The sequence below is a fragment of the Dromiciops gliroides genome, chromosome 4, assembly GCF_019393635.1.
Source record: "Dromiciops gliroides isolate mDroGli1 chromosome 4, mDroGli1.pri, whole genome shotgun sequence".
Taxonomy (NCBI): domain Eukaryota; kingdom Metazoa; phylum Chordata; class Mammalia; order Microbiotheria; family Microbiotheriidae; genus Dromiciops; species Dromiciops gliroides.
Genome location: NC_057864.1, coordinates 462427747 through 462455120, shown reverse-complemented (window position 1 = coordinate 462455120; position 27374 = coordinate 462427747). Strand labels below are relative to the sequence as shown.

At 51.9% G+C, this 27374-nt stretch overlaps 3 protein-coding genes and 4 non-coding genes across 12 annotated transcripts; 2 read left to right on the top strand and 5 right to left on the bottom strand.

Moving 5' to 3' along the window:
* Positions 1-3592: 3592 nt before the first annotated feature.
* On the top strand, positions 3593-7612 carry TLCD1 (TLC domain containing 1). 4 transcript variants are annotated; one of them, XM_044002051.1, is made up of 6 exons: positions 3593-3839; positions 3990-4162; positions 4483-4728; positions 5103-5185; positions 5294-5376; positions 6482-7612. In XM_044002051.1, the coding sequence occupies exons 3-6, from the start codon at positions 4532-4534 to the stop codon at positions 6863-6865; spliced, it is 747 nt and encodes a 248-aa protein (XP_043857986.1). In that variant the 5' UTR covers positions 3593-3839; positions 3990-4162; positions 4483-4531; the 3' UTR covers positions 6866-7612. The 4 variants fall into 4 exon arrangements, with proteins under 4 accessions (XP_043857986.1, XP_043857985.1, XP_043857987.1 ...); XM_044002050.1 differs by having other exon boundaries at positions 3594-3839; positions 3990-4088; XM_044002052.1 differs by having other exon boundaries at positions 3642-3713; positions 3990-4088.
* Positions 7613-7660: 48 nt separating this feature from the next.
* Positions 7661-11964, bottom strand: RPL23A (ribosomal protein L23a). Its single transcript, XM_044002049.1, has 5 exons — positions 11812-11964; positions 10389-10572; positions 8596-8772; positions 8032-8101; positions 7661-7844 (listed from the first exon to the last, which is right to left on the bottom strand). The coding sequence occupies exons 1-5, from the start codon at positions 11834-11836 to the stop codon at positions 7830-7832; spliced, it is 471 nt and encodes a 156-aa protein (XP_043857984.1). The 5' UTR covers positions 11837-11964; the 3' UTR covers positions 7661-7829.
* Positions 7935-8001, bottom strand: LOC122727094. Its single transcript, XR_006353050.1, has one exon. It is a non-coding gene; the product is annotated as a small nucleolar RNA Z17 (small nucleolar RNA).
* On the bottom strand, positions 8180-8245 carry LOC122727075. Its single transcript, XR_006353034.1, has one exon. It is a non-coding gene; the product is annotated as a small nucleolar RNA SNORD42 (small nucleolar RNA).
* Positions 8980-9051, bottom strand: LOC122727093. The gene has a single exon (XR_006353049.1). It is a non-coding gene; the product is annotated as a small nucleolar RNA Z17 (small nucleolar RNA).
* Positions 10650-10717, bottom strand: LOC122727077. The gene has a single exon (XR_006353035.1). It is a non-coding gene; the product is annotated as a small nucleolar RNA SNORD42 (small nucleolar RNA).
* Positions 11965-14412: 2448 nt separating the features above from the next.
* RAB34 (RAB34, member RAS oncogene family) lies at positions 14413-24195 on the top strand. Of its 3 annotated transcripts, none has more exons than XM_044002047.1 (11): positions 14413-14468; positions 16084-16159; positions 16540-16631; positions 18979-19047; positions 19258-19359; positions 20130-20194; positions 20327-20378; positions 20594-20675; positions 20766-20856; positions 21224-21331; positions 22408-24195. In XM_044002047.1, the coding sequence occupies exons 2-11, from the start codon at positions 16106-16108 to the stop codon at positions 22473-22475; spliced, it is 783 nt and encodes a 260-aa protein (XP_043857982.1). In that variant the 5' UTR covers positions 14413-14468; positions 16084-16105; the 3' UTR covers positions 22476-24195. The 3 variants fall into 3 exon arrangements, with proteins under 3 accessions (XP_043857982.1, XP_043857983.1, XP_043857981.1); XM_044002048.1 differs by lacking the exon at positions 14413-14468 and adding an exon at positions 14484-14897 and having other exon boundaries at positions 18982-19047; XM_044002046.1 differs by lacking the exon at positions 14413-14468 and adding an exon at positions 14484-14897.
* The last annotated feature ends 3179 nt before the right edge of the window (positions 24196-27374 follow it).

The window sequence follows — 27374 nt, the reverse complement described above, 5'->3', positions numbered from 1 at the left end:
TGACACTTACTAGCTTGTGACCCTGGGCAAGTCACTTGACCCCATTGCCCCGTAAAAAAAAAAGAAAGAAAGAAAGAAAGAAAGGAGGACCTGAGTTCAAATCCAACCTCAGACACTTAACAGTTACTAGCTGTGTGACCCTGGGCAAGTCATTTAACCCTCATTGTCCCACAAACAAACAAACAAAAAACCCAACAACAACAAAAAGATTTACAAGACATAAAGTCAAAGCATTTTTAAGACAGAAGATGCCATCTGTCAATTTAGTCAAATGTCACTTCTTTGTGCGGCAGAGGCAAGAAACCTGGGTCCCTTAAGGGGTTAGATGATTCCCCCAAGATCAACACAGAGAGTAAGAGACCCAAGCCAGGGCCTGTGAGTTCTTTCCACTACAAGTTACCTGTAGGGGTCACACCTAAGGCTATGAGAGCAAATGAGAGAAGATGGCCAAGGAGTGAACTCTGGGGGTACCCACCTCTAAAGGGGTTGCAGAGGATGAGGACGGAGCAGAGAGACTGGAGATGAAAGAACCAGGAGTGTTGCCTTTCAGAAATCTAGAGAAAAGAAAAAATGAAGGGGGGTTGGCTTCAAAGTCAGGTGTCTAGAGATCAAAGAGAACCTTGCAATGTCAAAGGATTTAGCTCCGTGATAAGAAAGTGCTTCAGAAGTTGGAGTGAGGTAGTTTTAACATTTCGAGAATGATGAGAAGGAAAGCTTGACTTCCTGGGGTGAAGACTGAGGCACCCTGGGGGATTCAAGAGTTTCTTCCACAGGAGTCCCCTTCCCTAATGAAATCACTGGTCCTGGCCAAGGACCACACTAAAGGACCGGAGTGAAGGAGAGGAAGGCTGGTGTGTTGGAAGGGAGCAGGCCTTGGCTTTAGGAAGATTTGGGCTCCACTGCCTCGAACACACTCAAGCCTAGGCAAGTCACTTCAATCAATCAATATTCAAAATAACAGACATTTATCAAGGGCCTACTCTGTGCCAAGCACCATGCTAAGTCCTGGGGATACAAAAGGAGGCAAAAGACAATCCCTGCCCTCTAGAAGCTTGCAATCTAACCTGAGAGACAAGATGCAAACAAATATATAGAGATGCAGCTATAGCCAGAATAAATAAGAAATAATTAACAGAGGGAGGGCCCTGGAATTAAGAGGGCTTGGGGAAGGCTTCCTGTAGAAGGTGGGACTTTAATTGGATCTTTATTGTGTTGGGGTTTTTTTGGTGGGGCAATGAGGGTTAAGTGACTTGCCCAGGGTCACACAGCTAGTAAGTGTCAAGTGTCTGAGGCTGGATTTGAATTCAGGTCCTCCTAAATCCAGGGCGGGTGCCTTATCCACTGTGCCACCTAGCTGCCCCTTAGTTGGATATTTTTTTTTTTTTTTTTGCAGGCAATGGGGGTAAAGTGACTTGCCCACGGTCACACAGCTAGTAAGTGTCAAGTGTCTGAGGCTGGATTTGAACTCAGGTACTCCTGAATCCAGGGCCGGTGCTTAACCACTGCGCCATCTAGCTGCCCCCCCCCCTTAGTTGGATCTTAAAGGAAGCCAGGGACATAAGTCTTTGGAGAGGAGGAGGGATGGCCACTCTACACATTAAGTGCAAATAAAGTCTCTTTTTGAAATTTGACAAGAAGATAGTTTAAAGGTCAAGAGGAGGGGCCTGTGTATGTGGGTCTTGAAGGTAAGAAGAATTTCACTTCTCACTCCTTAAAGTCTCTGATTGCAAAATAGGTCAAATTAATTCTCCAGAGGTTGCTATGAACAGGTCTTGAGAAAATAACCTGAGCCAGCTAGGGCAGGAACAGGTCAGATGTTCACCCCAAGCCTAGGAGAGCCCCTGGGGGACTGATGGTAGTTACTCTGACCTTCGGGGCTTCCCTGGGCCCAGGGCCCCTGATGGAATCCTGCTCTCCTGTCTCAAACAGGAAGTGGACCTAATAGTAGGCTACAGGTGGAGCCATAAATACCAAGTAATAATGGGGAATGGTGATAATTAGAAGAGTCCTGGCTTCTTTGGCTTCTGAGTGCATGGGAGAAGAATGTAGGAGACAGGGGAGCTGGGAGAAGGAAAACTAGCTTGGGACCCTCCCCCCCCCTTCTCTCCCACTTCCAGCGGTCCCTGTTTGGGTTTGGATAAAACAGTTCTCAAGAAGTTGCCTAATAATAATAATAATGATTGCAGCTTTACATATGTTAACTCCTTTGAATCTCACAACAATCCTAGGTACTATTATGATTCCCATTTTAGATGAAGAAACAGGCCCAGAGGTGAAGTGACTTGTTCAGCATCATCTAGTATCTGAGGCTAGATTTAAACTCAGCTCTTCCTGATTCTGAGTTCTGGTTTCTGTCCACTGCACCACGAATGCAGATGCCTTGTAATAGATATCAGGGCTTTAGAGTTCCAACAAGTACAGGGTGATATCTTTGGGGGTGGCATCTCTGAAAGCTTTGGGGCTTCTGGCTTCTTTCCCCTTCACCCCCTTCAGAGATTTGGTATCCTCAAATCTGTGCCTGCCTGGAAAAACCGAAGGGGCTGGGGGTGGGAGGTAGGCAACCCCATCTAAGGGAGCTTCCTGGGGTCTGGGGTGAGGGGCCAGCAGAGCAAGCAATGGGAGTGGGGGTGGGTATTCCCACTGACAAGCATGCTTCTCTCCAGAAAAGCTCTCTTAGCAAAGGTTTGGGCCTGGGGAGCCAGGCTAGGTTAATGTGTAAACTGAAGAGAAGCCCTCGGAGGGGAAGAGTAAACAAGTCTGGGGGTTGGGGAAGGGCCAAAGAGAAGGGGGGCTAGTTTGCTTCCCCAGCTCTGGGTCCCGAGGCTTTCAAGTGTGTGAGTGGAGGTTTAAAGGGAGAGTACTGCCCCTCTCTCCTCTGGGTGATGCCGGGGTGAGACACCCTCATGGGGTGCTGTCCCTCAGCGTCCTAGACTGTTGGAGCACAGATGGGACCCAGAGATCTTCTTAGAGCAGCAGAACTAGAACTTGGCCACCCTGGCCCAACCCCGTTCGCCTAGTGCCCATCCCAGTCACATTGCTCAGTCTGACCCAGCCTGACAGAATGCCAAAAACACTGCACTTGGAACCAGGAGACTGGGGTTTGAACGCTAGCTATGCTACTAACTAGCTGAGTGATCTGGGGAAAGTCCCTGGGCTTCTGTGAGCCTCAGTGTCCACATCTGTAAAATAGGAACAATAGAAACTTCGCAAATCTTTAAACGCAACTGAAATAATGCGAAATTACGGATCCTGCCATTTTTTACAGCTAAGAAAACGAGTCCTCGGGAGATGACGTTGTCCGGGAACTTCTTGCAAGGCTTTACACAGAATTTGGGGACAACTCGAGGGGCTCCAAGCGCTCCCACCCAAATGAAGGATTATTTGTCAGGTGCCCGGCACACAGCGGGCACCATCGCACTGCAAGGTAGCCAAGGAGGTGACATCTCATTTCACAACACCCTGTCTCCTCTGCTCTTCGGGTTGGAGCTGGACGTGGGGGGCCTGGGGGGCTCCACTGTGCAGCCACACTGACACCTAGTGGCTCCGGTCAGCAGCTGCTCCGGACATCTGGGTCTCAGGACACGTGCGGGGCAGGGGGAGGGAGGGGGCGGAGCGCCCCAAAGAGGCAGAGCCAACCGACGTCTGCAGGGACGAGTGCCTGCCATGGGGTCCGACGGGGCGGGACTGAGTTCAGCTGTCCGGTGGAAGTGAAGGTCACTCCAAGGGCCGGAGAAGTCGGAGAGATGGGAGGTGGGGAGGCCGTCCCCTCCCCCGGGGCCGAGGGAGGCGCGGGGCTGAAGCAACCAGCCCCTTTTCTCCCCCATCTGTGGCGTCGGGCGGTAGGCGGGGGAAGCGGGGGCAGGAGGGAACCCGCCCGGGGACGCTCCGGATTAATGAGGCCGGGGGAGGGGGCAAGGGGAAAGGGGCGGAGGAAGCCGGAAAGAATCCCTGGGTGTCCCCTCCGCCCGTTCACAGCCTCTTCATTGCAGGCGCCAGCAGCTCCCGTTCCTGGACGCGCAGTCCCCAGGCACCGGTAGCCCCCCCCGGCCGAAGCAAGCGGCTCCCCCACTCCGGGAGCTTCTTCGCAGGTGAACTCGCCTGGACGGGGCGGGAGGCAGAGGCCCCTTCCCCACTCCCGACCTGCTCTGGACAACTTGAAAAAGTTGGTCTACGTGGGTGCTGGGGTGGGGGTGGGTGGGCGGGGCCAGCGGGGCTCCCTTCGGAGCCGAGGGCGGGGGTCTGCCCCGAATAGGAGTGAGCGCTGAAGCCCTAACCCCCCCCCCCTCAGCGGGGGCGGGGGAAGAGGAGGCGGTGGCGAGAGGGCGGGCGCAGCGCCTGGCAGGCGGAGGGGGCGGGGGCTGGCGGGGGCCGGCGGGGGCGGGGACAGAGGCGCCGCGGGGGAGGGGCCGGCCGGGAGAGACCCGGACGGAGGGGCCGGCGGCAGGGGGCGGCTTTTGACGGCCCGAGAGGTCTCCCCGACAGACGCGGCGCATCCGGAGCGGCGCCGGCCGAGGCGCCCCAGCGCGACCCCATGCCCGTGCCCGTGCCCGTGCCCCCTGCGCTGCTGCTGCTGGGCACTACGCTGACCTTCCGGGCCGGGCTGCTGCTGCTGGGCCGGCTGCCCCTGCCAGTCCACGTGCGGGGCGACCCCCTGCGCACCTGGCGCTGGCACAACCTGCTCGTCTCCTTCACCCACTCCATCGTGTCCGGGCTCTGGGCTCTGCTCTGGTGAGTGAGGAGGGGGTTCGGCATCTCCCCGCCGCCCTCCGGGCAGGCAGCTCCGCCGTGACTCACGAAGGGTGGGGCGAGCCCTGCAGTCTCACCTGATTCCCATTTCAGAATCCCGGCCAGTGAGGGCAGGGCGGGGGCGTGGAGCGGGAGTGGGACCAAGCTGGCGAGGGGCAACTCTCACCTGGGAAACCGGAGGTACCTGGACGCCGGCCAGGCTCCGCCCGGCGTCTGGCCCCGCCCATCGCCTCCCTCTGCGGCCAATCAGGAGGGCCGGTCTCTCGGAACACCCCCCCCCCCTTGGGAGCCAGCGGAGGCCTGAGGGATCTCCCCAAGCGCCCTCTCTCTCTCCCCCCCCTCCCCTTTTCCCACAGCGTCTGGCAGACCCCGGAAATGCTGGTGGACGTTGAGACAGCATCGTCCCTCTCTGGGTATTTGCTCGTCTGCTTCTCCGCTGGTAGGTGCTAGCTTGGGTCAGGGCCCTCCTGGGTTCCCTGAGGATCTGGGGATACAGGGCCCCCAAGACCCCTCAGCCATGGCCTTTCTTGCTTTCTCCCATCTCAAGGTTATTTCATCCATGACACAGTGGACATCGTGGCGAGTAAGCAGGCCCAGGCGTCTTGGGAGTATTTGGTCCACCATGCCTTGGTGAGTGGGAGACATGGTTGGAGTGGTAGAAACCCAGAATTTGCACTTACCACATTTTTCTTATCCCCCTTCTGGAGGGGAGGAGGGGTAGGATTTCATCTTCTCAGCCCTGTGCTAGGAACAGGCTGTTCCAGAAGCTAGAGCTGCCATGGGGTCCTTTCCCCAACATTTTCCCGTTTTTTTCCTCAAGTGCACTTCTCATCTTGAAGTGGTTCTAGGAAGAGTTAGTCCAGCAGAGCCAGGGGCATAGAATACCCCTGCATAAAGCAGAAGAGAAATTTGGGCACTACACAAAATCGAGCTGCTTTGAGGAGGAACTTCTAGCCAAAGCAGAAACCTTGACAACTTTCTATACATTCTTCTGTACAATGAAAAAGGCTCTAAGTGACCCAGCCCAAACACCAGTCTTGAAATCCATGACAAGGATCTGGGTTGGGAAATCAATGAGGACATTTGCCTGAATGTTTGTTCCCATGTGTCTGGCTGCATCTACCAGCTTCCTCTGTCCATGAGAGAAGGGTCAAGCGTAGGCTAATGCCCTATCCAAGACAGGACACCCTTTTTACCACATAAGGGTTGGGCTGAATTGGTAAAGGTGGTTTCCTCTAGATAGGTCCCTTGTCCTATCATAGATTCAGTCCCTATCATATAGTGGGGGGTTCCCTTCTTAGAATTGTTTTTTTGTGGGTCATTGAGGGTTAAGTGACTTGCCCAAGGTCACACAGCTAGTGTCAAGTGTCTGAGGTCGTATTTGAACTCAGGTCCTCCTAAATCCAAGGCTGGTGCTTTATCCACTGTGCCACCTAGCTGCCCCCCCTTCTTAGAATTTAAGTACAAAATATATAGGATTACAAAGGAGACCAACCAATTGTATCAAAATGTGGTTAAGAAAGTATATTTACATATATTAAAAAAACCTAAGATCCCAGGTTAGAATGACACCTTGGGAGAAAATAGGGGATCACCTCTAGGGAGACCCTATCTCTGTCTTCTTAGCATAGGGGCTGCCACCTTTTCTACCAGCTGAACCGAGTTTCTCACATTTGGAATTTTCCAATGCTTAGCTTCCAAGGGCTTCACATTCCACATTCTGTCTCTTCTCTAGGCCATCTTTGCCTTTGCCTCGGGCATCTTTCAGGGCAGCTTCGTGGCAGGTGGGGTCCTGACCCTATTTGTGGAAGTCAGCAACATCTTCCTTACAATGAGGATGATGATGAAGCTCAGCAACAATCAGGACTGCCTTTTCTACCGGATCAATAAGTACATCAACCTGGTCATGTATTTCCTCTTTCGCCTGGCCCCCCAGGCCTACCTCACCAGCTTTTTCCTTCAGTACCTGGGCCGCTGGACACAGGGTGCCTTTCTGCTCAGTATCCTGTTGCTGGTGGATTTGATGATTCTCATCTACTTCTCCCGCCTCCTTCGCTCAGACTTCTGCCCAGAGCGAGCTTCTCCAGGGCACAACAAAGACAAGTTTCTGACAGAATAGATGCAGCTGGCTGTTCTTTGGTGACTTGGGGGGGGGGGAGGGTGTTTATTTCATCCATGTGGCCTAATACATGCAACCTATTTACTGACTTAGATGTACAACTGAAGACACTCAAGAAAAAAAAAAAAACCAAAACACACCATTTGGAAATCCTGTGTTGTCTATGGTTAAGGGAAGACAGGTTGGGGAGGACTCTCCTTGGCACAACAAAGGTAAGGCACCAAACTGAAGGAATGTCTGTCAGGAACAAGGATCACATAAAATGCTTCATAAACAAGGTAGGGGTGACTGCCCAGGCCAGACTCCCCCTTGCAACCAACCCAAGGGAGAAACCTTGGGGTCCTAAACAGTTAACCTCAACCTCGACAAAGGAGCCTCGATCTCCCCCATGTTCCTAGAAGGGGCTCACCCTGAGGTTTAGGAGCCTAAGTTCTAAGAAGAGGACCCAAACCCTCATCAGTCTCTCCCTGCTCTAGGCCCTAGTGCTTGTTCCTTTCCTTGGCTCTGGGCCCAGGCACTGCTGCTTTTTTTCCCTTCTCCCTCTGGACTAAAGGGTAGTGTGGCTCCCACCCTCCTGGGAGGAAACAGTTGTCAGGCCCTGAGAAACAACCATAGTGTAATGGCTTTCAGCCCTAGGGGACAGCACCAAGTGAAGAGAAAAGTGGCACTAGTTTCTGGGGGAAGCATGGATTCGCCCAAACTGTTCCCTCCACTGTGTGGGGGAGGCAGAATTGCCACTGCCTGCCCCACCCCCCATCCAGGCCCCGCCCTGATCTTCCAGATGACAAGCACAAATACACTGGGAATTGTCTTTATTGTACAGTCCTAGTAGGCCCTCTTTAGTCAATAGTAGTATGCAGGACAATTCAGGTAAAAAGCAAGTTGCTGATGAATGAAAGGTCACATGGCTATTAAGTGTCAAGTGTCTGGGGAAACATTTGAACTGAGTCTTCCTGGACACCGTTTAGATGATTCCAATCTGAAAGCAAAAGGCAACAGCGTTACCAGTTTACCAAAAGCTCCCCTGCCCCACAGCCCCCACCTAAGGATGCCCCTTGCTGCAGCCCAGGGTGCATCAGCCAACACAGTCATCACCGAGGCTCAGGCTTTGGTCACTCTGACTCATCACTTGCACCCAAGGAGGGGGAGGCCACCCCAACACTTACTTTGTTGGCAACGTCCAAAGCATCATAGTCTGGAGCCAGTCGGACATAGGCCTTCTTCTCTCCGTCAGGCCTAGAACAGAAAGTTACTTCAGCAACATCCTACATAGCACCTCTCCTGAGTCTCCTACCCCTTCTTTATGCCCACCTCATGCATCAGTGGTTCCTTTGTTAACATCATTTTTCTCTGTAAAATGGTATTTTCCATCATTTGCATGAACACTGGGAAATAGGCTCCAGAAGACAAGATCTCAAAGTAACACTGGATCATTTCCCTTTCCTTTTTTCACTTGAGAAATTCATCACTGTTCCTTATGTACAACACTGACATTCTAACCGCCAAGGCTTAAGTTAGAACCCAGGGAAGAGGCAGTAAAATCTAGCCACCAAGTCAAGCCAAAGCACGCCGAATCTCTCAACCTTGGTACAGCTGAAGATAGTTACATTGATAAGATGAACCATTCATTTGCCTCCCTGGCACCCAAGCTGCTTATGTTCCCTGAATCGGAACAGAAACACCATCTTACAGAACAGCTCCCTGCCCTGGGAGGAGGAGCCCAAACTCGCCTGATCAGTGTGTTGACCTTGGCCACATCGATGTCATAAAGCTTCTTTACAGCTTGCTTAATCTGATGCTTGTTGGCCTTGACATCTACAATGAAGACAAGGGTGTTGTTGTCCTCGATCTTCTTCATAGCAGACTCGGTGGTCAAGGGAAACTTAATGATGGCATAGTGGTCAAGCCTGGGGAAGAAAAAGAGCTGGTTATATGTATGGAGGCTGCAAGGCCCCTAACACTAGAAGAAGCAGGGATGACTTTAATCAACTGAGCAAACTTTAAAATAAAAAATTTCCTCCTATCGCTATTTTTTTTCCCTGGTGGATAAAATGATCCCCTGCAACACCTAAGGTAGCTCTTCCCTTCTCACTGTTGAGCCCCAGACTGAGCAGGGTGCATCAGACACTGAGTTTGCCAATCACTTTACTCAGACTTTGGTCGCTATGGATATCATCACCTGCACCCTGAAAGCTAGGGAGCTCATCCTGAGATGGAACCACAATCCCACTGGGAGGTTCCTTCCCTTTTACATTCATTCTCCAAGCACTTACTATGTAGGAGATGGTGGTGGTTGTCCTTCATTCTCCAAGAGGACTGATACTGGGAGGTGATGTCATAACTTGTAGTGAACTGGATTTAAGTGAGGCAGGGCTGTGCTAAGGCACCAACCTCACTCCTCCAGAGCCATCTGGCTCCAGTAGCAAGATACCCCCCCCATGACTAGAGATGGTTCAGAATGTTTTAAGGCAATTAGGGTTAAGTGACTTGCCCAGGGTCACACAGCTATTAAGTGTATGAGGTGAGATTTTAACTCATGTCCTCCGAACTTCAGGGCCAGTGCTCTATCCACAGCACCACCTCACTCCTCTAAGTATAAGGTACTGTGGACACAAAGACAAAATTCCCCTGAGAAACGGACTTCATTCCATGGGGAGCATGATCCTTACAACATTTCTTTTGGAGAGGTTTAGCTTTCCTTTGTTACCAAGGGAGAAATTTGGAGGTGGGCAAAGGAGCACAAAGTGGTTTAGGTAAGTGGGGAGAGTGCCCCCTCAGGACTACTGAAGGCAGTGGCAGAGCTGACAAGATTCCTGGGCCAGGAATATGCCAGTTACGTTTTCTTTGATTATCCTGTTCTACAGGATTATTATCATCTCTGTTCTCCTAAACTCCAGAACAATAATGGGCCTGGTCCACAGCCTTCCTATTCCATTCTGCAAACACTCCCTGGGGAGACTGAGACTGGCCAATGGATTCACACAGAAACAAGGTGACTGGCAGCACTGGCTTCCACGCCCACTTCTCCACCCATGTATAATCTCAAACTATTAGTGCAACTATGTGGACTGGAATACCTTTCGCCCCCACACTTTCGTCTAACTCTAAAGAGAAAGGCACTCGGGGACCGGGAGAGAGGGGCATGCTCTCTCCATTCCCAATGCCCACTTGGCATTAGTGACAACAAACCCAATTAATTAAATGGAAGCACTTCAACTACCTCCTCCACTCCTCCTGCAGGAGGTCACTTACCAGAAAGTGGACCCTCAATTTAGAGGGAAGTAACTATCAGCTCCTCAGGACAAACTAATTTCATGCTCCTCCGACTGTCTCCTGTGCCCATAGAATTTCCAAGCCTCACTCCATACCTTTCCACGAGGACCAGCCCACTCAGGAACTTCAAAGAGGAAGCAGTGATGGGGTGGGGGTGCTCCCCAACACCCACCTCATACGCCCCTGGTCGGGGGTTACAACTCCTCCTGCCACCCTCCCGGGGACCCAGAAGACCGAAATAAAGTCCTACTTGTTTCTCCTCGGGGCACTTTTCCGAGGGTACTTGGGCTGCCTTCGAAGTCTTAGAGTCTTGGGTCGCCGGAAGGTGGGGGACGTCCTGATCTTCTTCTTTCTGTGGCTGTGCACGCCCTTCAATACCGCCTTCTTGGCCTTCAAAGCCTTGGACTTGGCTTCCGTCTTGGGGGGAACAACCGCTTGGGGACACAAAGAGAAAAGGGCATCAGTCCACGAGATTCTCCCCACCAACAAGAGGCTGCTCCCAACCACCCCAATGCCATCAGTGGTTCCTTTGAGAACATCATTCCTGTCAGGAAAACAGTAGGTATCCATCACTGGCATGAGGTTCAACATCTCTCTAAAGTGAAATGCTCTGAAAAAAGCAATCGCTTTTAAAAACTCGAACCCAGGGGCAGCTAGGTGGCGCAGTGGATAGAGCACCAGCCCTGGAGTCAGGAGTACCTGAGTTCAAATCCGGCCTCAGACACTTAACACTTACTAGCTGTGTGACCCTGAGCAAGTCACTTAACCCCAATTGCCTCACCCAAAAAAACAAAACAAAACAAAAAAACCCCCAAAACTCGAATCCATCGCGAAAGGGGCGTGAGGCCCTGGGGACGAAGCAGCAACGAAACGTTTCCTGACCCCGAAGTGCTTACACCCCATCTGGGCATTTATCACGAAAGGGACCTCGGGGATCAATATGGCAGAAGAGTCTTCCCACTTGGGGTCCATAAATACATTTTGTAAGGACTTAGCCACCGTATTTAAGAAAGAACCCAACGCGACCCAGCTGTGACTCCGGGCAAATCCCTTCACCCCGTTTGCCTCAGTTTCCTCATCTGTAAAATGAGCCGGGGAAGGAAATGGCAAACGGCTCCACTAAATTTGCCGAGAAAACCCCACGGGCAGCGCCGGCGCGTGACGCGTGGTCCACGGGGCCGGATACGACTGAAGGCGAACAGCGTGTCAGGGGCTACGCTGAGTGCTGGGGATACGGGGAAAGGGGAAGGCCGCCCCTGACGTCCCCATGGGACACGATTCGCTAGGCCCGGGTCTTGCCCCAAGTCATTCAAAAGGCCTGGATTCACATTCGGCGCTCCTCTGCCCACCACGCCGCGGGCTGGGCCGGGATCCACGAGGAAGATCCGGCGGGAAGCCCTTACTTGGCCGAAGCCGCCTACCGGGGGCAGAGCCGGGGAGGGAGGGACTTCCTCGAGGGAGCCGGGCCGCAGGTCTTCGGACGCTGGGGCAGGAGACACCCGGGCTCTGCTAGGCCAGGCCCACGTGGCCCGCCTGAGGGCGGCCCCGGCCTCCGTGCCGGCAGCAGGGGCAGTGCGCACTCAGATAAGGCTTTCCCTGCTCCCCCTGTACCTGCCAGTCCTCTGCCGCCACCCACGCCCCGTCTTCTCCCCTGGCCCGGACCCCTCACCTACCTTCCTTCTTCGCCTTCGGCGCCATCTTAAGGAAAAAGATCTTCCGCACTGTTTCTCACGGGCTTATAGCGCTAACTCTCGCTCAAACCTCGCGAGGCTTCAATGCCTCCGAAGAGGACTGTGGGAAAAAACCCGAGACTGAGGGGAGCGAGATTATGGCGTTCGTGGGGAAAACTCGACGCAGAGCCTTTTGGGATTAGTAGTTCAAACGCTACCCCGATCCCGGAAAGCAGAGCGCCAAATTGAGCATGCGCCAATTTATCCGAAGCTTCATAGGAAGTGTAGTTTGTTGCAGACACGTAGTTGTTTGGCGGATTGGTGCTGTCTGAGGAGCTTAGTTCGGAGCTACTTTGCTTATCAGTTTTATCGAGGCGCTCAGGGTAGAAGGCGGGGAGGCTGTGGGCATATGAAGTGTTTGTGAGGGTGGGGGGCGATGCGAAGGGAGAGATCTGAGCCTAGATCGTTGAAGGCAAGGACTGTTTCTTTTTGTTACTCTGCTCTACAGGATTAGTCCGTCGACAGGCATTTATTAAGCTTGTACGCTGTGCCAGGTACTGTAGCCAAAAAGACAAAAAATAGTTCCTGAGGGACCTCATAGGTCATCTAGTTCAAAGTCTCTCACCTTTACAGCCGAGGATCGCGCTCAGAGTGACTTTGCCAAGGTCACCCAAGTTGTAAGGGGCCGACCCACCCAGAATTCTATCCCAGGTCCTGTGGCTCTACCACCCAGGGTTTATGGCCAGTACTACCCTACTTCCCATTTATGCGCCTTATGCTTAATAGGGTTTTTTAAGTTGAATTGAACGGAATGACAGGGGGAAAATAAACAGAGCAGGAAGGGACTGGAAAGTGAAAAATAGAGACCGTGGATGCGGCTGCCGGGTGGGAGAGAATGGGGAGAACTTCGGGACAGAAATGCTGGAGTGAGGATGTCAGAGCGGGGAAGGAGGACCTTTTATATCAGCCTATCCGTTTCATTTTGCAAATGAAGAGACACACCCAGAGAAAGGAACTAACTCGCTTAAAATTAAGGTAGTAGCAGAAATGTGCGGAATCCGGGAAAAAATCCCCAACCGTGAGAGGCAGCGAGATGGAGACCGTCCCAAAGGAAGCCAGGGGGCACTCTGAGAGTCTGCTCTAAGGACACATCCCTAATACTGTAAACAAACTGTTAAAATGCAGTGCAATGCTCCAGTTCCTCCCAGGAATTCCAGGTCGTTCCTGTGAATCATTCTCCTCACATAACCTTCTCTGCATTTAGAAAACTGCCCCATTTTTTTAAAGTAACAAACATTTTTATTTATAGTTTGGGGTTCCAATTTTTATCCCTCCTTCCATCCTTCCCCTCCCCTCTCCCAGAGTCGGTAAGTGATCAGACATAGCTTATACATGTATGATTATGTAAAACATTACCATATTAGTAATTTTGTATAAGAAAACTTGAATTAAAAAAAGATGAAAGAGTGAAAAATAGCATGCTTCAGTCTGTGTTCCATCAACATCAGTTCTTTATTTGGAGGTGGATAGTATGCTTCATCATTAGTGCTTTGGAATTGTCTTGGATCATTGTATTGTTGAGAATAATTAAGTCTTTCACAGTTCTTCATCAAACAATATTGCTCTCTGTGCACAGTGTTCTCTTGGTTCTGCTCTCTTCACTATACATGATTTCATACAAGTCTTTCCAGGCCTTTCTGAAGTCATCCTGCTTGTCATTTCTTTTAGCACAATGATATTCCATCATAATCATACTACAGCTTATTTAGTCATTCCCCAAATGATGGGCATTCCTTTGATTTCCAATTCTTAGCCACCACAAAAAGAGCTGCTAGAAATATTTTTGTACACATACTTTTTTTCTCTTTTTGGAAACTACCCCATTCTAAGCTGGCTTTTCCCCCTCAGTCCTATGGACACTGATTTCCCCCACTGTTCTCACCAGGACTGCTTCCCAATTCAATCACTTTCCAGTACCAGAAGGCCTTGGAAAATCCCATGGAAAATACTGAGAGAGTGAGAATCTCAGTATGTGGCAAGAACCTGGCTTAGAAGGGAGGGGGGTAGGGCAGCTAGGTGGCGCAGTGGATAGAGCACTGGCCCTGGAGTCAGGAGTACCTGAGTTCAAATCTGGCCTTGGACACTTAACACTTACTAGCTGTGTGACCCTGGGCAAGTCACTTTACCCCAATTGCCTCACTAAAAAAAATAAATTTAAATAAATTTAAAAAAAGAAGGGAGGGGGGCCCTGGAGTCAGGAATACCTGAGTTCAAATCCGGCCTTGGACACTTAACACTTACTAGTTGTGTGACCCTGGGCAAGTCACTTTACCCCAATTACCTCACTAAAAAAAATAAATTAAAAAAAAGAAGGGGGGGCAGGGGAAGGCATATAAACACGGAATAATCTCCCCACATCTCCAGCTTCCTCAAAAAACAAGAGGAGATGAAGGGCTGATCCGGGACCCCTCCACTAAGCCCTTCTTTTCCCTTGGAAGCAGGGAGTTAAAGAGAAACTTCTGTCTACCCTCCAGCCTTAGAGATCCTTGTTGGGGGGCGGGGCCTGTTTTTTACAGGATAGAGAGCAACTATGCGAGGAGCATCCAGACTTCGAAAAGTTCCTCTTCCCTGGGCTTAGGGACATCATCCAACCCAAAAGGGTAAGGGGGCCGGAGGTAAGGGTGGGCATTAATATGTCGGTACCCTTATGGCTGGGTACAGCGCGGGGGCACTCACACACACACGTACACCAAGGGTCATCGTAGCTGCTGGCTCGTATCCTCGGTCCTGAGTCCCTCGTGGTTCAGGGTCAGGGGACTGGCTGTACCCACCTCCCACCCCAGCCCCCCGCAAGGGGAAGAGGGAGGGGAGAGGGCAGAGGCGTCTGGCAGACTGTGTGACTCACTGCCGGGGGAGTCGGAGAAGGAGGCGCCGCCCCTCGGCTCTGTGCCCCCCTCTCTCTCCTCCCTCCTTTCCTCCCTTTTCCCTCGATCCCTCCTCCCCCTCCCCGATCCGCCTGCTCTGGCAAGTTTCTTCAGCCTCCCTCAACAAAACGATCCAGGCCTAGCCCTTAGCCCAGCTCTCGCTTGGTAAGTGGGTGAGGGTCCCCACCGATCCACGTGGCGAATAGATGCGTGGTCCGAGGGCACGGCCCGCATCTAGTTCTGGCGGGCATGGCCTGGCCATGGGTGTGTAGGGGTGGCACAGTCTAGATGGGCAGGGGGCACGAAGGGAGATCAGCTCTAGGTGGCCCGAGTTGTGGTCCATGGATCCCGGGAGATACCCTGACCGAAGGGAGGATACCCCGGTCCGTGGGGTGGCCCAATAGCCCCCTCGATGGAGCAGCTCGAGAATCCAAGAGTCCAGCCCCGGAGGGGTGGGGGTGGGGGGCGCCGCTCGGTTGCTGGAATTTCCGGGGATCGGGTTACAGCTCTGAGCCCTTCGGAGATGGCTAGCCGCGCGCTCGGGGTTAGCGAAGGCAAGAAAGCCCAGAATCTGGGAACAGACGACCTGGGTTCAAGTCCCGACTCGGACACTTATCTGTCTTTAGGCAAATCATTGAATTTAGCCCCTACCCCCGCCCTGCTTTCCTCGTCTATAAAGCTGGAAGGAGTTGTACTAGATGCCTCCTAAAGCCCCTTGCAGCTAGATCCAGGATCCTCCGACCCTGCCTTTGTTTCCTCCCTACCCAGCTTCCTCCCTCTTGGTTGCCCACGGTGACCTGGGGTGGTAGGGCTGCTCTCCGGAATTCTTCAGATCCCTGTGTGGCGTATGGTCTTTCACCCCACCCTCCCCCATCCCAGAGTTTTTGAAAGTTCCCTCATCCTCGGATTTTACGGTCTCTCTCCTCCCGGAATCAACAAGCATTTATCAACACAGCTCCTGCTGTGCCAGGCACATGCTGGGTGCCCCTGCCCTCCAGGAGCTTCCTCTCTAAGAGGGTTTCCCCTCCCCCCTCAACCGTGTTATGATGACATCTCTCCTTGCCTTGCGTTTTGGAAGGGTCCCTCTCCCTCAAACCCCTGTTTGGATCCCTGTGTTGAGAGGGTCTCTCCCACCGCTGGAACAACCCCCCCCCCCGGTTATTTGTCCTGGGGCTTCCCCCCTCTCCAAGAATGAGGCTCCCTACAGGCTGGACACAATCAGGGCACCGGACCAGGAGTTTGCGTTGGGGATGAGACCCGAGGGGCTGCCTCGCCTGACCCCCCGCCCACAGGTCAGGCCAGCTTCCCAGAGCTCCCTTCCACCCCCACCCCCACCCCCGCATCTCTCTAGTCTGTAGCTCCAAGGACGGAGGATGAACATCCTGGCTCCAGTGCGGAGGGACCGTGTCCTGGCCGAGCTGCCCCAGGTGAGTACCCGCCGAGCCGCTGTCACTGCCCGGCTTGGCTCGGTCGGGATATAGACTCGATGTCGTCCAGTTGGGGCAAAGGAAGCTAGACTGAGCTCCTGCCTCCCCTCTCTAGCCTTGGGCTTCCGGAGCTCCAACGGGGGAATTGGGAGTGTGTGGGAGGGGAGGGAGAGAAGCCCAACCACTCCTGGGTTCCCCAGCCGTGTTATTATAAGGTCGGCCTTTTGGGTGGGGCAGCCTCTGGAGCTTAGGTACCAGCCCGCCAGCTCCGCTGGCTCCCTTCAGGCTACTTCTGGGTGGTCCAGATTGGCAGCTCTTCGGGGGCGGGGCGGGGTGTGGGGCTCCACCCAGCCACCCAGCTCCCCCCCTCCCCATTTCAGTGCATGAGGAAGGAGGCTGCTCTCCACTCCAATAAAGCCTTCCACCCTCGGGTCAGCAGTGCGTGTCAGGAGCAGAGGACAGGCACCGTGGGGTGAGTGATGGGCGCTGAAGTAAGGGATGAGTGTGGAGGTCAGGGATGGCCACAGAGCAAGGGGTGCAAGGAGGGAGGAGCACAGTAGTGGGAGAGAACATAGTGAGTGGACTTGAGATCAGTGGTGAGTCTAAAAGGGATTAAAGGGATCTAGGGTCTGAATCAAACAAAAACTGAGCATCCTACAAAAGCTATGTGGTGAAGTGGATAGATTATTGTTTGTCCTTTCCTTCTCAAAGAGGGTCATGACATCAGGAGGTGATGTCATGACTTGCAGAGAACTGGATTTAAGTGAGGGAGGGCTGTGCAAGGTCACTAACCTCACTTTCTCCTCCAGAGCCATGACATATATCCAGAGGACTGGAGATGGCCCTGGATGTTTAAGGCAATTGGGGTTAAGTGACTTGCCCAAGGTCACACAGCTAGTGTCTGAGGTGATTTGAACTCAGATCCTCCCAACTTTAGGGCCAGTGTTCTATCCTCTGTGCCACCTAGCTGCCTGGAAGTGGCTAGAGCACTGCATCTGGAGTCAGGAAGATCTGAGTTCAAATCCAGCCTCAGACATTTAATACTTGGCCAAGTCAATGAATTTCCATTTGCCTCAGCTTCCTCAACTATAAAATGAGGATAATAATAGCACCTACCTCTCAGGGTTGTTGTGAAGATCAAATGAGATAATATTTGTAAAGCTGGGACTTGGAAACCAAGGAAGCCAGGAGGCTGAGATAAGGAGGGAGTTTCCAGGTATGTGGGACAGCTGGTGACAATGGCCAGACTGGGGACACAGAGTGTCCTCTGCAGGGGACAGCCACTGTAAATGGATCACTGTGTCACTGGATCACAGAGTATGTGGTATCTGTTGGGTTGTGGTGGTAGGGGGAGGTGTGAATAGGGTAATGGAGTAAGGTGTGAGAAGACTTGAAAGTTAGAGGAGGCCAGGGGATTTGATATTTGATCCTGCAAGTGATAGGGAGCCAGTGAAGTTTATGGAATGGGGCAGGGGGTAACATGATCAGGCCTACCCTTTGGAAAGGTCACTTTGACAACTAAGTGGAGGATGGAGTGAGGAGAGACTGGAGGCAGGGAGACCAGTCAGCAGGCAGCAGTCCAGATGTGAGATGATGAGTGCAATAGTGTAATAGTCCAGATGTGAGGTGGTGAGTGCTTGCATCACTGGGGTAGTATAGTGTCAGCATGTCTCTATGCAAGAGATATCATGAAGACAGAAAGAATAGGACTGACATCTGATAGGATATGGGCAGGTGAGAGAGAAGGGCCATTGAAAATGACACCTAAGCTGCAAGCCTGTTTAAATGAGACGATGGTATTGTCCTAGACAATAATAGGGAAGTGAAGGGAGGGTTTCAGAGGAAACATGATGAGTTCAGTTTTGGATATGGGGAGTGTAACATGGCTATGGGACCCCTAGTTTGAGATGTGCAATAGAGAGCTGGAGATGTGAGAATGGAGGTCTGAGAGGGGTCAGGGCTGGACAAATAGATCTGAGATTTGTCTGCATAGAGATGATCGTTGAATCCATGGGAGTTACCATCATTTTAAATACCCCTGGGAGGCCCTACAATCATAACACTACTACACAGACAAACCTCTACCCATAAAGCAACATCCACAGTCCTTCAAACACACAGACACATAGACTGTACTTTGACACACACACTCAGACACATATGAACTCACACTGTGGCACATCCAATGTTAATTTCTTACTAAAATTATGCCTCTGACTGGGGAGTGACTTCAGCTCAGCACTTATTGGGGAGGGGGTGTGTGTGTGGATAATCCCAGAAGGGAACTATGGGCCTGAAACTGTATTCCTTATTATCACTTCAAGAAGAGTTATTGTGGGGGGCAGCTAGGTGGTGCAGTGGATAAAGCACTGTCCCTGGATTCAGGAGGACCTGAGTTCAAATCCAGCCTCAGACACTTGACACTTACTAGCTGTGTGACCCTGGGCAAGTCACTTACCCCTCAATGCGCTGCAAAAAAAAAAAATGATGAAGAGTTATTGTGGGATAGAGGGAGAATAAGAAGGGGTTAGCCCATTCACTGAGGCCTGCCTTCTGCTCCACCACCTTTCCAATGCACTGGGCTGGATAGTGCCCCTCCAAGGCCCATGGGATCACCTCCTTCCTACCCCCAGCCTCACACCTCTGGCTTGGGCAAGGAGGCCTGGGAGGTCTGGCTTCCATGATATGCTTGGCTTGGGCTCAAGCCAGAAATTCCTTCTTCCCTTTGACCAGTTTCCTTTCTCAGCCCCTTAAAAACAGGAGTGGTCAAGACTGTCTGAAAGAGCAGGGGATAATGTTAACTACCTTCTTCCTCTCAGTAGGTTTAAGATCTCCAAAGTCATCGTTGTGGGGGACTTGTCTGTGGGGAAGACCTGCCTCATTAACAGGTGAGAAGTGGGGAGAGCTGGGAGAATCAAGAATGGGTGCACGGGGCCATTTGTGCGCATGCGCGCACGTGCGCGCGCGTGTGCGTGTGTGTGCATATGTGTGCATGTACGCCCTATATGAGTGTGGGAGCAGGAGAGATTGGGCTAGGAAGTGAAGATTGGTTCGAGGGCAAGACCTCACTTCCCCACCTTTTCTCTCCTTCCTTTCAGGTTTTGCAAAGACACTTTTGACAAGAATTACAAGGCTACCATTGGGGTGGACTTTGAGATGGAGAGGTTCGAGGTGCTGGGAGTCCCCTTCAGTCTGCAACTGTGAGTGCTTTCTCCCTTCTCTGATGCCAGGCTGTCTCTCCCATCACAGAAGCCCCTTTCCCAGAAGCCCAATCGGTCCTCATCATAGCAATCAACATAGACCAACAATTTAGGGTGGGAAGGACCCTAGAGGTCATCTGGCACCCTGGTGCCTAATCCCCTACCTGCTCATGCCCCCTCATGCCTGCACCCACTTCCATGGCCTCTGATGCTCTCCTCCTGATAGCCCATTCACATCTCCTTATTCTTCCTAACACCCACCATACCACTTCACTGCAGTCCCCATTGCCATCGCTGTCTATGCACCCATCTTTGTGCCTCCATTGCTGCGGCTCCAGCTCCTTCAGTCAGAGCCCTGTGCTGGGCTCACCTTCCGATGCCCAATGCCCACATCTGCTTCCCAGTCAGAGCCCTGTGCTGGGCTCACCTTCCGATGCCCGATGCCCACATCTGCTTCTTTAAACACTCCATAGCCCATGTCCCTGTGTCCTCCTGAACATGCTGTCCTCACTCCTTCCCTGTAATACAACCAACGTACTCCCCTTGCTGTGTCCAGTGCGCTGGGCCCAACTCTCTGTTCCCTCCATACTCTGTGCCTCTGTCTCTGCATCCTCCCTATGTGGTAGCTATCTCTCTCTGCCCCAGGGCCCCACACAAATCTCCCTGTGCCCCTGATGTCCTGAGCCCACTTCCTCTGCCCCTGATGTCCTGAGCCCCACGCCCATCCAGCTCCTCAGAGCCCCATACCCATACAGCATCCTCTCTTCCAGCTGGGACACTGCCGGGCAGGAGAGGTTCAAATGCATCGCATCTACTTACTACCGAGGAGCCCAAGGTGAGTGGAGGCAGCGCTCAGAGATGGTAGGACTGGAGGGGTGGGCCATGGGTGAGGCTAGGGAGCCTAAATGGAGGAGGGACAAGAAGGCCTCCCAATTTTTTGCTGAATCTGTTTGTCTTTCTCCCCCAGCCATCATCATTGTGTTCAACCTGAATGACGTGGCCTCCTTGGAACATACCAAGTATAGTGTTGGGAGGAAGGATTGGAGAGGGAGGGGCTGGGGTGGTAGGGAGGGGTTGGACAGGATGAGGGAGTGCCCAAGGGGGCAGGGAGAGAGCTCTTGGTCAGTGAGGGACTTCAGGGAATGAATGAGCATCACGTGGTTGGTGGGGATGGGGGGGGGAGGTGTTGACAGGAACGAGAAGGGGACTCTCACCTTTTCCTCCCTGGTGCCAGACAGTGGCTGGCCGACGCGCTGAAAGAGAACGACCCCTCCAATGTGCTTCTGTTCCTCGTGGGCTCCAAGAAGGACTTGAGCGTGAGTAAGACGAGGGGCCGGGACTCAGGATGCCAAGGCCCAGGAGGTGGCTCTCCTGGGCCCAGGCCCTTGATAATCTTCTCTTGTTAGACTCCAGCTCAGTATGTGTTGATGGAGAAGGATGCTATCAAGATAGCCCAGGAAATGAAGGCCGAGTACTGGGCAGTCTCATCTCTCACAGGTGAGCTGTGGGCACAACACCTTGTGTCGCACTCTCCGCTGGCAGCTGTGGCCGCCTTGGGTCTCTGGTCTCCCTTTTGGCCCACAGTGAAGTCCTGTAGTGCTCACCTGTGTCTGTCCTGTTGGCTCCCTCCCATGTCTGCCCTGATGTCACCCTCCTCCTTGCACCTTGGTGCCCATCTGTCCCACACTCCATAAACCTACCTTCTTGGTGCCCTTGTCCTGTACTGTGTCTAATGCCTAACCCTGGGGACCTTGATGCCCAAAGTCGCCATCCCCTGAACTCCCTACCATGACCTGCCTGCCCCATGGTTTCTGCTCTACCTGGCACTCTACTACCCATTCCTGAGTGTCTGCTCCCATTCCAGGTGAGAATGTGCGTGAATTCTTCTTCCGTGTGGCAGCGCTAACATTTGAGGCCAATGTGCTGGCTGAACTTGAAAAGACAGATGCCCGGAGGATAGGTGACATTATCCGTAAGTGTGTTGACAATTCCATTGCCTCCTCTGTTGATTACAGGGCTTCTGTAAATAGAATGTAATGTAATATGATACATGATGCAACATAATGGAATGTAACATATTTATCCAGGCATATAACTTATGGCACAGTGGGGGACCCAGGGATCAGTCCTTTCTTCCCCCAATCCCTCCCCCTTCCAAAAGGTCTTTGAGAAACTTCATCAAGTCTCATCTTGGACAAACCCAAGGGAACAAAGGGAATGGAGAAGGGAAGGACTAATGGGATTAAATTTTATTTTTTTTTATTTTAAATTTTTTTTGGTGAGGCAATTGGGGTTAAGTGACTTGCCCAAGGTCACACAGCTAGTAAGTGTCAAGTGTCTGAGTCTGGACTTGAACTCAGGTCCTCCTGACTCCAGGGCCAGTGCTCTAGCCATTGTACCACCTAGCTGCCCCCAGGACTGATGGGATTAAACCACACCTCCATAATAGACTTTGTCATAAGCAACTTGAGTGAAGGTCTTTTGCATTCTTTTCCCTGATGTCATCCCTACAGTTCATTTTAATGTCAATCACCTTCAAGTCATGTCAACCTATACAGTTGAATGATGCTAACCAATCAGATTTGACTCAACCAGCTTTGCTCAATGTATCATGACCCACTTCTGTCAAAGTAGGATAAACAAGCCCTTGGAAGACCCCTGAGGGGGTCTTCTGGGGTATCTTCTGGGTCTCCTTTGGTCTCTGTGTCTCCTTGAGACCACGTGCTATCTCCCAGTCTCAGCAGGAGTCTTTGGGGGCTTTTCTCCTGCTCCCTCTAATTGCCATGCTGAAGCTTGCTCCCTGCTTTCTCTCCCACACGGCCTGAGACCATGAGAAGTTAGGGAGAAACGTAGTCAGTCCTTTATTGGTATAATATCGATAAATTAATAATATGCTTACCCAAAGCTGGTGTCTATTGTAATTATTTTCAACACCACAACTATAAGCAGGATCTCAGAAAAATGTCCGCTGGGTGAGAAGGGAGGTGGAAGAGATAATCCTTCTAGATTCTGCCTTATTTCACACCTCATTCCCATCTCCTCATTTAGGAATCAACAGCAATGACAGCAACCTCTACCTGACGACCAGCAAGAAGAGGCCCAAGTGCTGCCAGTGAGCGTGCTGTCCCCAGATCCTGGCACTGCCCATGGATGCCATGCCTCTCCCTGGTGTTGGGCCCATAGACATTTGCACTGAACTGTTTTTTCCAGACCAAAGAGCTGTTCTCATAAGGGTAGCAGGAACCATGCCAGCCTGGATGCCCTTCTTCCCCTAGGCACTGCACCAAAGATTGGATCTCTCTCTCCTTTAAGGTGTTCCATGGGGACTTTGGGGAGATGATCAACATGGCAGAGTAGAAAAGGGACTGGAGGGTTCCTAGAGCTTTGCTCTGCCAGCTGGGCAAAGGTGGGCACAGATACCCACCTGCTGCTCCCTTGCCCCATCAGGCTGTGCTTTACACAATAATCTCACTCATATGTGGTGTCTTGGGGAAGAGGGTGAATCATGGACTCACAAGACCATGGAATTTTGGGGGATCTTTAGGATCTAGGGGATCTTAGAGACCAGTGCCAGCCCTTTATTGAGGCTGGATAGGAGGGAGCTGAGTGAAGTCACTGGGCAAACACTTAGTGCCTTGAAGGAGACAGCTGCTCTGTGGCTGCCCCCGAAGCTCATGCCCTGACCTTGGCACTGAGAGTGTTCTAAGCAGGCAGTGTTCCAGGCGGTTTGGGAAGCACACACCGTGCTGATTGTGGGGTGATGGAGGGAGAGCAGCTGTGCAGGATCTCAGGCCAGCATCCCCTAGGGTGGAATAGGCAGCCATCCAGAAGGGATATTCTGAGGGGCCCCCAGCATTAATCCCTGTCCGAGAATATCTCCCCAGGCCCGAAACTCCACCATTAGGGAGCTATTACTTTGGCTAAACTCTGTGCTCTCCCTGCTTTGCAAAAATTCTCCTCCAAGGAATAACAGGTTATCAAGTGTTTGTTTTGCTGGGGATAGCTGGAGATGGGCTCATGGATTTAGGTTTCATCCAGCCCAGATCTCTGACCCTATCTCTCCCTACACTGATAAGGGACCATCCCTAGTCCCTGTTTCCAGGGTCACAGACAGAATGTAAAATGGCTTCAGGTCCATCGCTTTCCAACCTTGATAACTTTGCCAAGTGCCTTACCCACCACTAACCCCCATCCTCGAGGCAGAGGTTGGCCGGACCCTGGGAGAACTTAGCTCCCTCCATCACACTTTGTGTCCCTTGTCACACCTGAGTTCAGAATCTCAGAGCTAGAAGGGACCCTAGAGATCAATCTACCCACACACCCCTGCCTTATTTTATAGAGGAAGAAATGACTTACCCAAGATCATACTGAATCAATGGCAAAGGAGGGCTAGAATCCAGCTCTCCTGACCCCCCTGCCCCCCGCCCCAGTCCAGGAGTCCCTCTTCCACAACACACAGCATCTAATCCCAGTCGTGTTCCCTTTGCCTTGATGTCTTCATTTGGCCCTGCCTCCGCCCCATACATTGTGTCCTTAGTTCTATTCCCCCCTATCGCCCACATGTGGGATATGCAGTTGACACAGGTTAAATGAGCCTTGGGGGCTCAGCAGGTACAAAGAGGCTCTCTCTTATTCGAGTGGGGAATTGGCCAGAACATCTTGCTTTGAAGGTGGGAAGTTGGTGAAATATAGTTAAACAAAACAGATGGACCCTTTGATAATGTCTGATGGAGTAAGCACTGTTCCGCACCTGTAGTCCACCACCTCTCTGCCCAGAGGAAGGAGCTTCACAAGAATCAAAGTCCACATTGGCCATTGATTGCACTGCTGATCTGAGGTCTGACGTCTCTGGGTGTTTTCCTTTATTCTATTGTGTGTATTGTCCTATGGTCGTCTGCTTTGCTCTGAATTGGTTTACACAGATCTTCCCAGGTTTCTCTGAATTTTGCATACTTGTAGTTGATGGTACAATAACTGACCTCAGTTTGTTTATTCAGCTGTTCCCGGTTCAATGGGCACCTGCTTTATTTCTAGTTCTTCGCTCCCACAAGGTTGTTCTGAATATGGCAGCTCTGTGTGGGGACTCTCCTGGCCCTCCTTGGCCTGTGGCATATGCAGTAGCGGGATCTCACCTGGACACTGGGTCCAACATCAGGCTGAGATTTGGATCCAATTCTCTTGCCCCGGGACTGATTCTTTCCCCTTTCATCAGGCTTGTCCTCTCCCATTGCACTGTCTCACTTTTCCCTGATGGGAAGGATGGTACACGGTGAGAATCATGCTGGATCGGGATTTGAATCCTGGCTTGGCCACTTCGTGTGTAACTTTGGACAAGTAATTAACCTCTCTTGGCCTTGGCTTCCTTATCTGTTTTCTTTGTTTTTTTTGTTTTGTTTTGTGGGGCAATGAGGGTTAAGTGACTTGCCCAGGGTCACACATCTAGTAAGTGTCAAGTGTCTGAGGCCGGATTTGAACTCAGGTCCTCCTGAATTCAGGGCTGGTGCTTTATCCACTGCAGCACCACCTAGCTGCCCCATTGGCTTCCTTATCTGTAAATGATGCTATAAAGTCCTCACATATATCTAACCTTAGATCTTGCTGAGTTTTTGTCTGTTGCCATTTACATCATTTTCTTTAGTCTAATCCCAGACACTCCAGGTGTTACACAGTCCACTGCCCCTTCCATCCACAATTGGCATAGACGCATGGTCACATTGGGTGGCTATCTATTCACAATCTACCCCTTCTACATAAAGTTTGGCATCCAAAGCCCTCCATAAGCTGTCTCCAGCTTACTATTTCCCATCATGCAGTCAACATTTTAGCTGAATTGGACTCTTCTCTGTTCCCTCTTCTTAGCCTCCTGGCCTTGACTACATTTGTTCCCCACATTTCTCCCCCAGTCTGTCTGTTGAAGCCCCTCCAAGGCCTGTTTCTGGTCCTACCTCCTCCATGAAGCCCAGGGGAAAGTGATCCTGATGTCTTTTTTTTTGGGTGGGCAGTGGGGGTTAAGTGACTTGCCCAGGGTCACACAGCTAGTAAGTGTCAAGTGTCTGACGCCAGATTTGAACTCAGGTCCTTCTGAATCTAGGGCTGGTGCTCTATCCACTGTGCTACCTAGCTGCCCCAGATCCTCAGATTTACTTCCTTTGCCCTCCCCATCCCTTCACACTCTACTGTCCTTTGTATGATATACATTTGCAGACTCGTCCTTCTGCCCTTCTTGGATTTATTTCCTTGAGAGTGGGTTCTATATTGTAAGACCCTGAGTGTCTGACAGTGTACTCTGCATACTGCAGGTGCTTAATAAATGCTCATTGGCTCATACCTTAAGGGTCATGAGCTCTCAGTGCTGGGTGCGTGGTGGTAGGCAGCCCTTGGCAGTGGTCTGGGCCTAGAACCAAGATCAATTTTCTTACCTTCCTCCTCCCTCACTCCTTATTCCAGTGTAGCAGGGGGTTGATGGGGATAGAGGTACCCCAATCCACAGACAAGGAAATAAACATCTAATCAGAGAGTTTGCCTTTTTTAGACTTCCAGGACGTGAACCACTGAACATAGACCTCCTTCCTCCTCTTACAACCTGTAATTTATTGCATGGAGGGCAGGCTTAATCAGCCAGGGGCTCCTAGACACAGCAATAGCTTCAGGGGACCCCTCTGGTGGTGTCTATGTGGCCTTGAGGCAGCTCTCCCATCCAGTGAGGCCATGAGCTAATCTCTCCTTTCTGCAGATGCTTTGGTTTAATGCCCACCAATGAACCAAGAAGGGTTCATGGGAAAGAGAAGGGCAAGGTCAGATCTGTGGGGTTGCTGGAGTTCCTTCCAAGGCTTGGAACCCAAGTAAAGATGTGGGGCTGATGTGTGTGTGTGTGTGTGAGTGTGTGTGTGTGAGTGTGTGTGTGTATTGTCCCAGAAGCAGAAGGGATGGCACCTGCCTACCCACAGGTCGAGGTGTGGTAGTGGGGAGGCTTGAAATGCCAGGGTGTGAACCACTCACATCCACCACGGATGGGGAAGGGGGGTCATTTTTCTCCCCCATACCCCCGACTTAGGTTCTTCAGAGCAACTTCAACTAATAAGGCAAGACCTCCTTCTATGCTAATTCCCTTGGCTGGTGGTGGGAATGAGGTCTCTCCACCAGCCCAGAGGGATGAAAAGATCCTCCTCCTCTCTTCTCAGCTCCCATGGGGAGGAGGGGAGGCTGGAAAAAAGGACCATCTCTGTGGCTCAATGGGCTTGTTTAGAGAGGGCCCGCAGGGCAACATCACCCCATTCTGGGCTGCCATGGCAACCAGGCAGGACCCACCCCCTGCTCACTCTTTGAAGGAAGAGGGGGTCAGAGGTAATTGGCGGTCGGACTGCCCAGATTAGGGGGTGGTATTATTTAACTCCTGCTCTTCCCCATGGGTCTGATTAGGACTTGGGGTGGACCGGGAAGAGGAAATTAAGTCGCATCACGTGGCCGGTAGCTTTGGAACTCTGAATGAGGGAGATGGTGGTCTGTTCTTCCTCTGTTCAGGCCAGAGAGCTGCAGGGATGAGTAGATAGGCAGCTTTTCTTGTTCCCGTCCCGGATTACACGGATGCCTCCAGCCAACACAGGGGTTGACCAGGGGAGAGGGCTTGGCCCAAACCTGGGCCGGCGTGATGCCCATTCGACATCTCCAGGCTACTTCCTCCCCAAAGATTATCACCCAAACTTGGACCCGGTGTCCAGAAGTCCAAGGACTCTGGTAAAGGAGGGAAGGGCAATGGTCCCTGGTGCCAAGCTGTGTTGGGGGAAGAGACAGTGGCCGATAGATCCAGGGAGATCAGAAGACTCTGGGAGAAAGGCAAGATAAGGAAGAACAGAGCTAGGAAGAAGGGGGCAAACAAAAGGGAGGAGGGAAAGGGGAGGGGAAAGGCAGACAAAGGAGAAAAGAGAAGGGGAAGGGGCAAGGGACAGGAGGTGGGTATAAAAGGAGTTGAAAGAAAAGGGAGAGAAAGGGGTGTGTAGAGGGGGAAGAGGGAGGGA

Coding starts and splice junctions, on each gene's coding strand:
- TLCD1 (XM_044002051.1), top strand. CDS start 4,532: ATGCCCGTGCCCGTGCCCGTGCCCCCTGCGCTGCTGCTGCTGGGCACT. Junction 4,729..5,102: donor GGGCTCTGGGCTCTGCTCTG/GTGAGTGAGGAG, acceptor CTTTTCCCACAG/CGTCTGGCAGACCCCGGAAA. Junction 5,377..6,481: donor ATTTGGTCCACCATGCCTTG/GTGAGTGGGAGA, acceptor TCTCTTCTCTAG/GCCATCTTTGCCTTTGCCTC.
- RPL23A (XM_044002049.1), bottom strand. CDS start 11,836: ATGGCGCCGAAGGCGAAGAAGGAAG. Junction 10,573..11,811: donor GCCGAAGGCGAAGAAGGAAG/GTAGGTGAGGGG, acceptor TGTGTCCCCAAG/CGGTTGTTCCCCCCAAGACG. Junction 8,102..8,595: donor AAGGTCAACACACTGATCAG/GCGAGTTTGGGC, acceptor TTTCTGTTCTAG/GCCTGACGGAGAGAAGAAGG.
- RAB34 (XM_044002047.1), top strand. CDS start 16,106: ATGAACATCCTGGCTCCAGTGCGGAGGGACCGTGTCCTGGCCGAGCTG. Junction 19,048..19,257: donor AAGACCTGCCTCATTAACAG/GTGAGAAGTGGG, acceptor CCTTCCTTTCAG/GTTTTGCAAAGACACTTTTG. Junction 20,857..21,223: donor GGCAGTCTCATCTCTCACAG/GTGAGCTGTGGG, acceptor CTCCCATTCCAG/GTGAGAATGTGCGTGAATTC.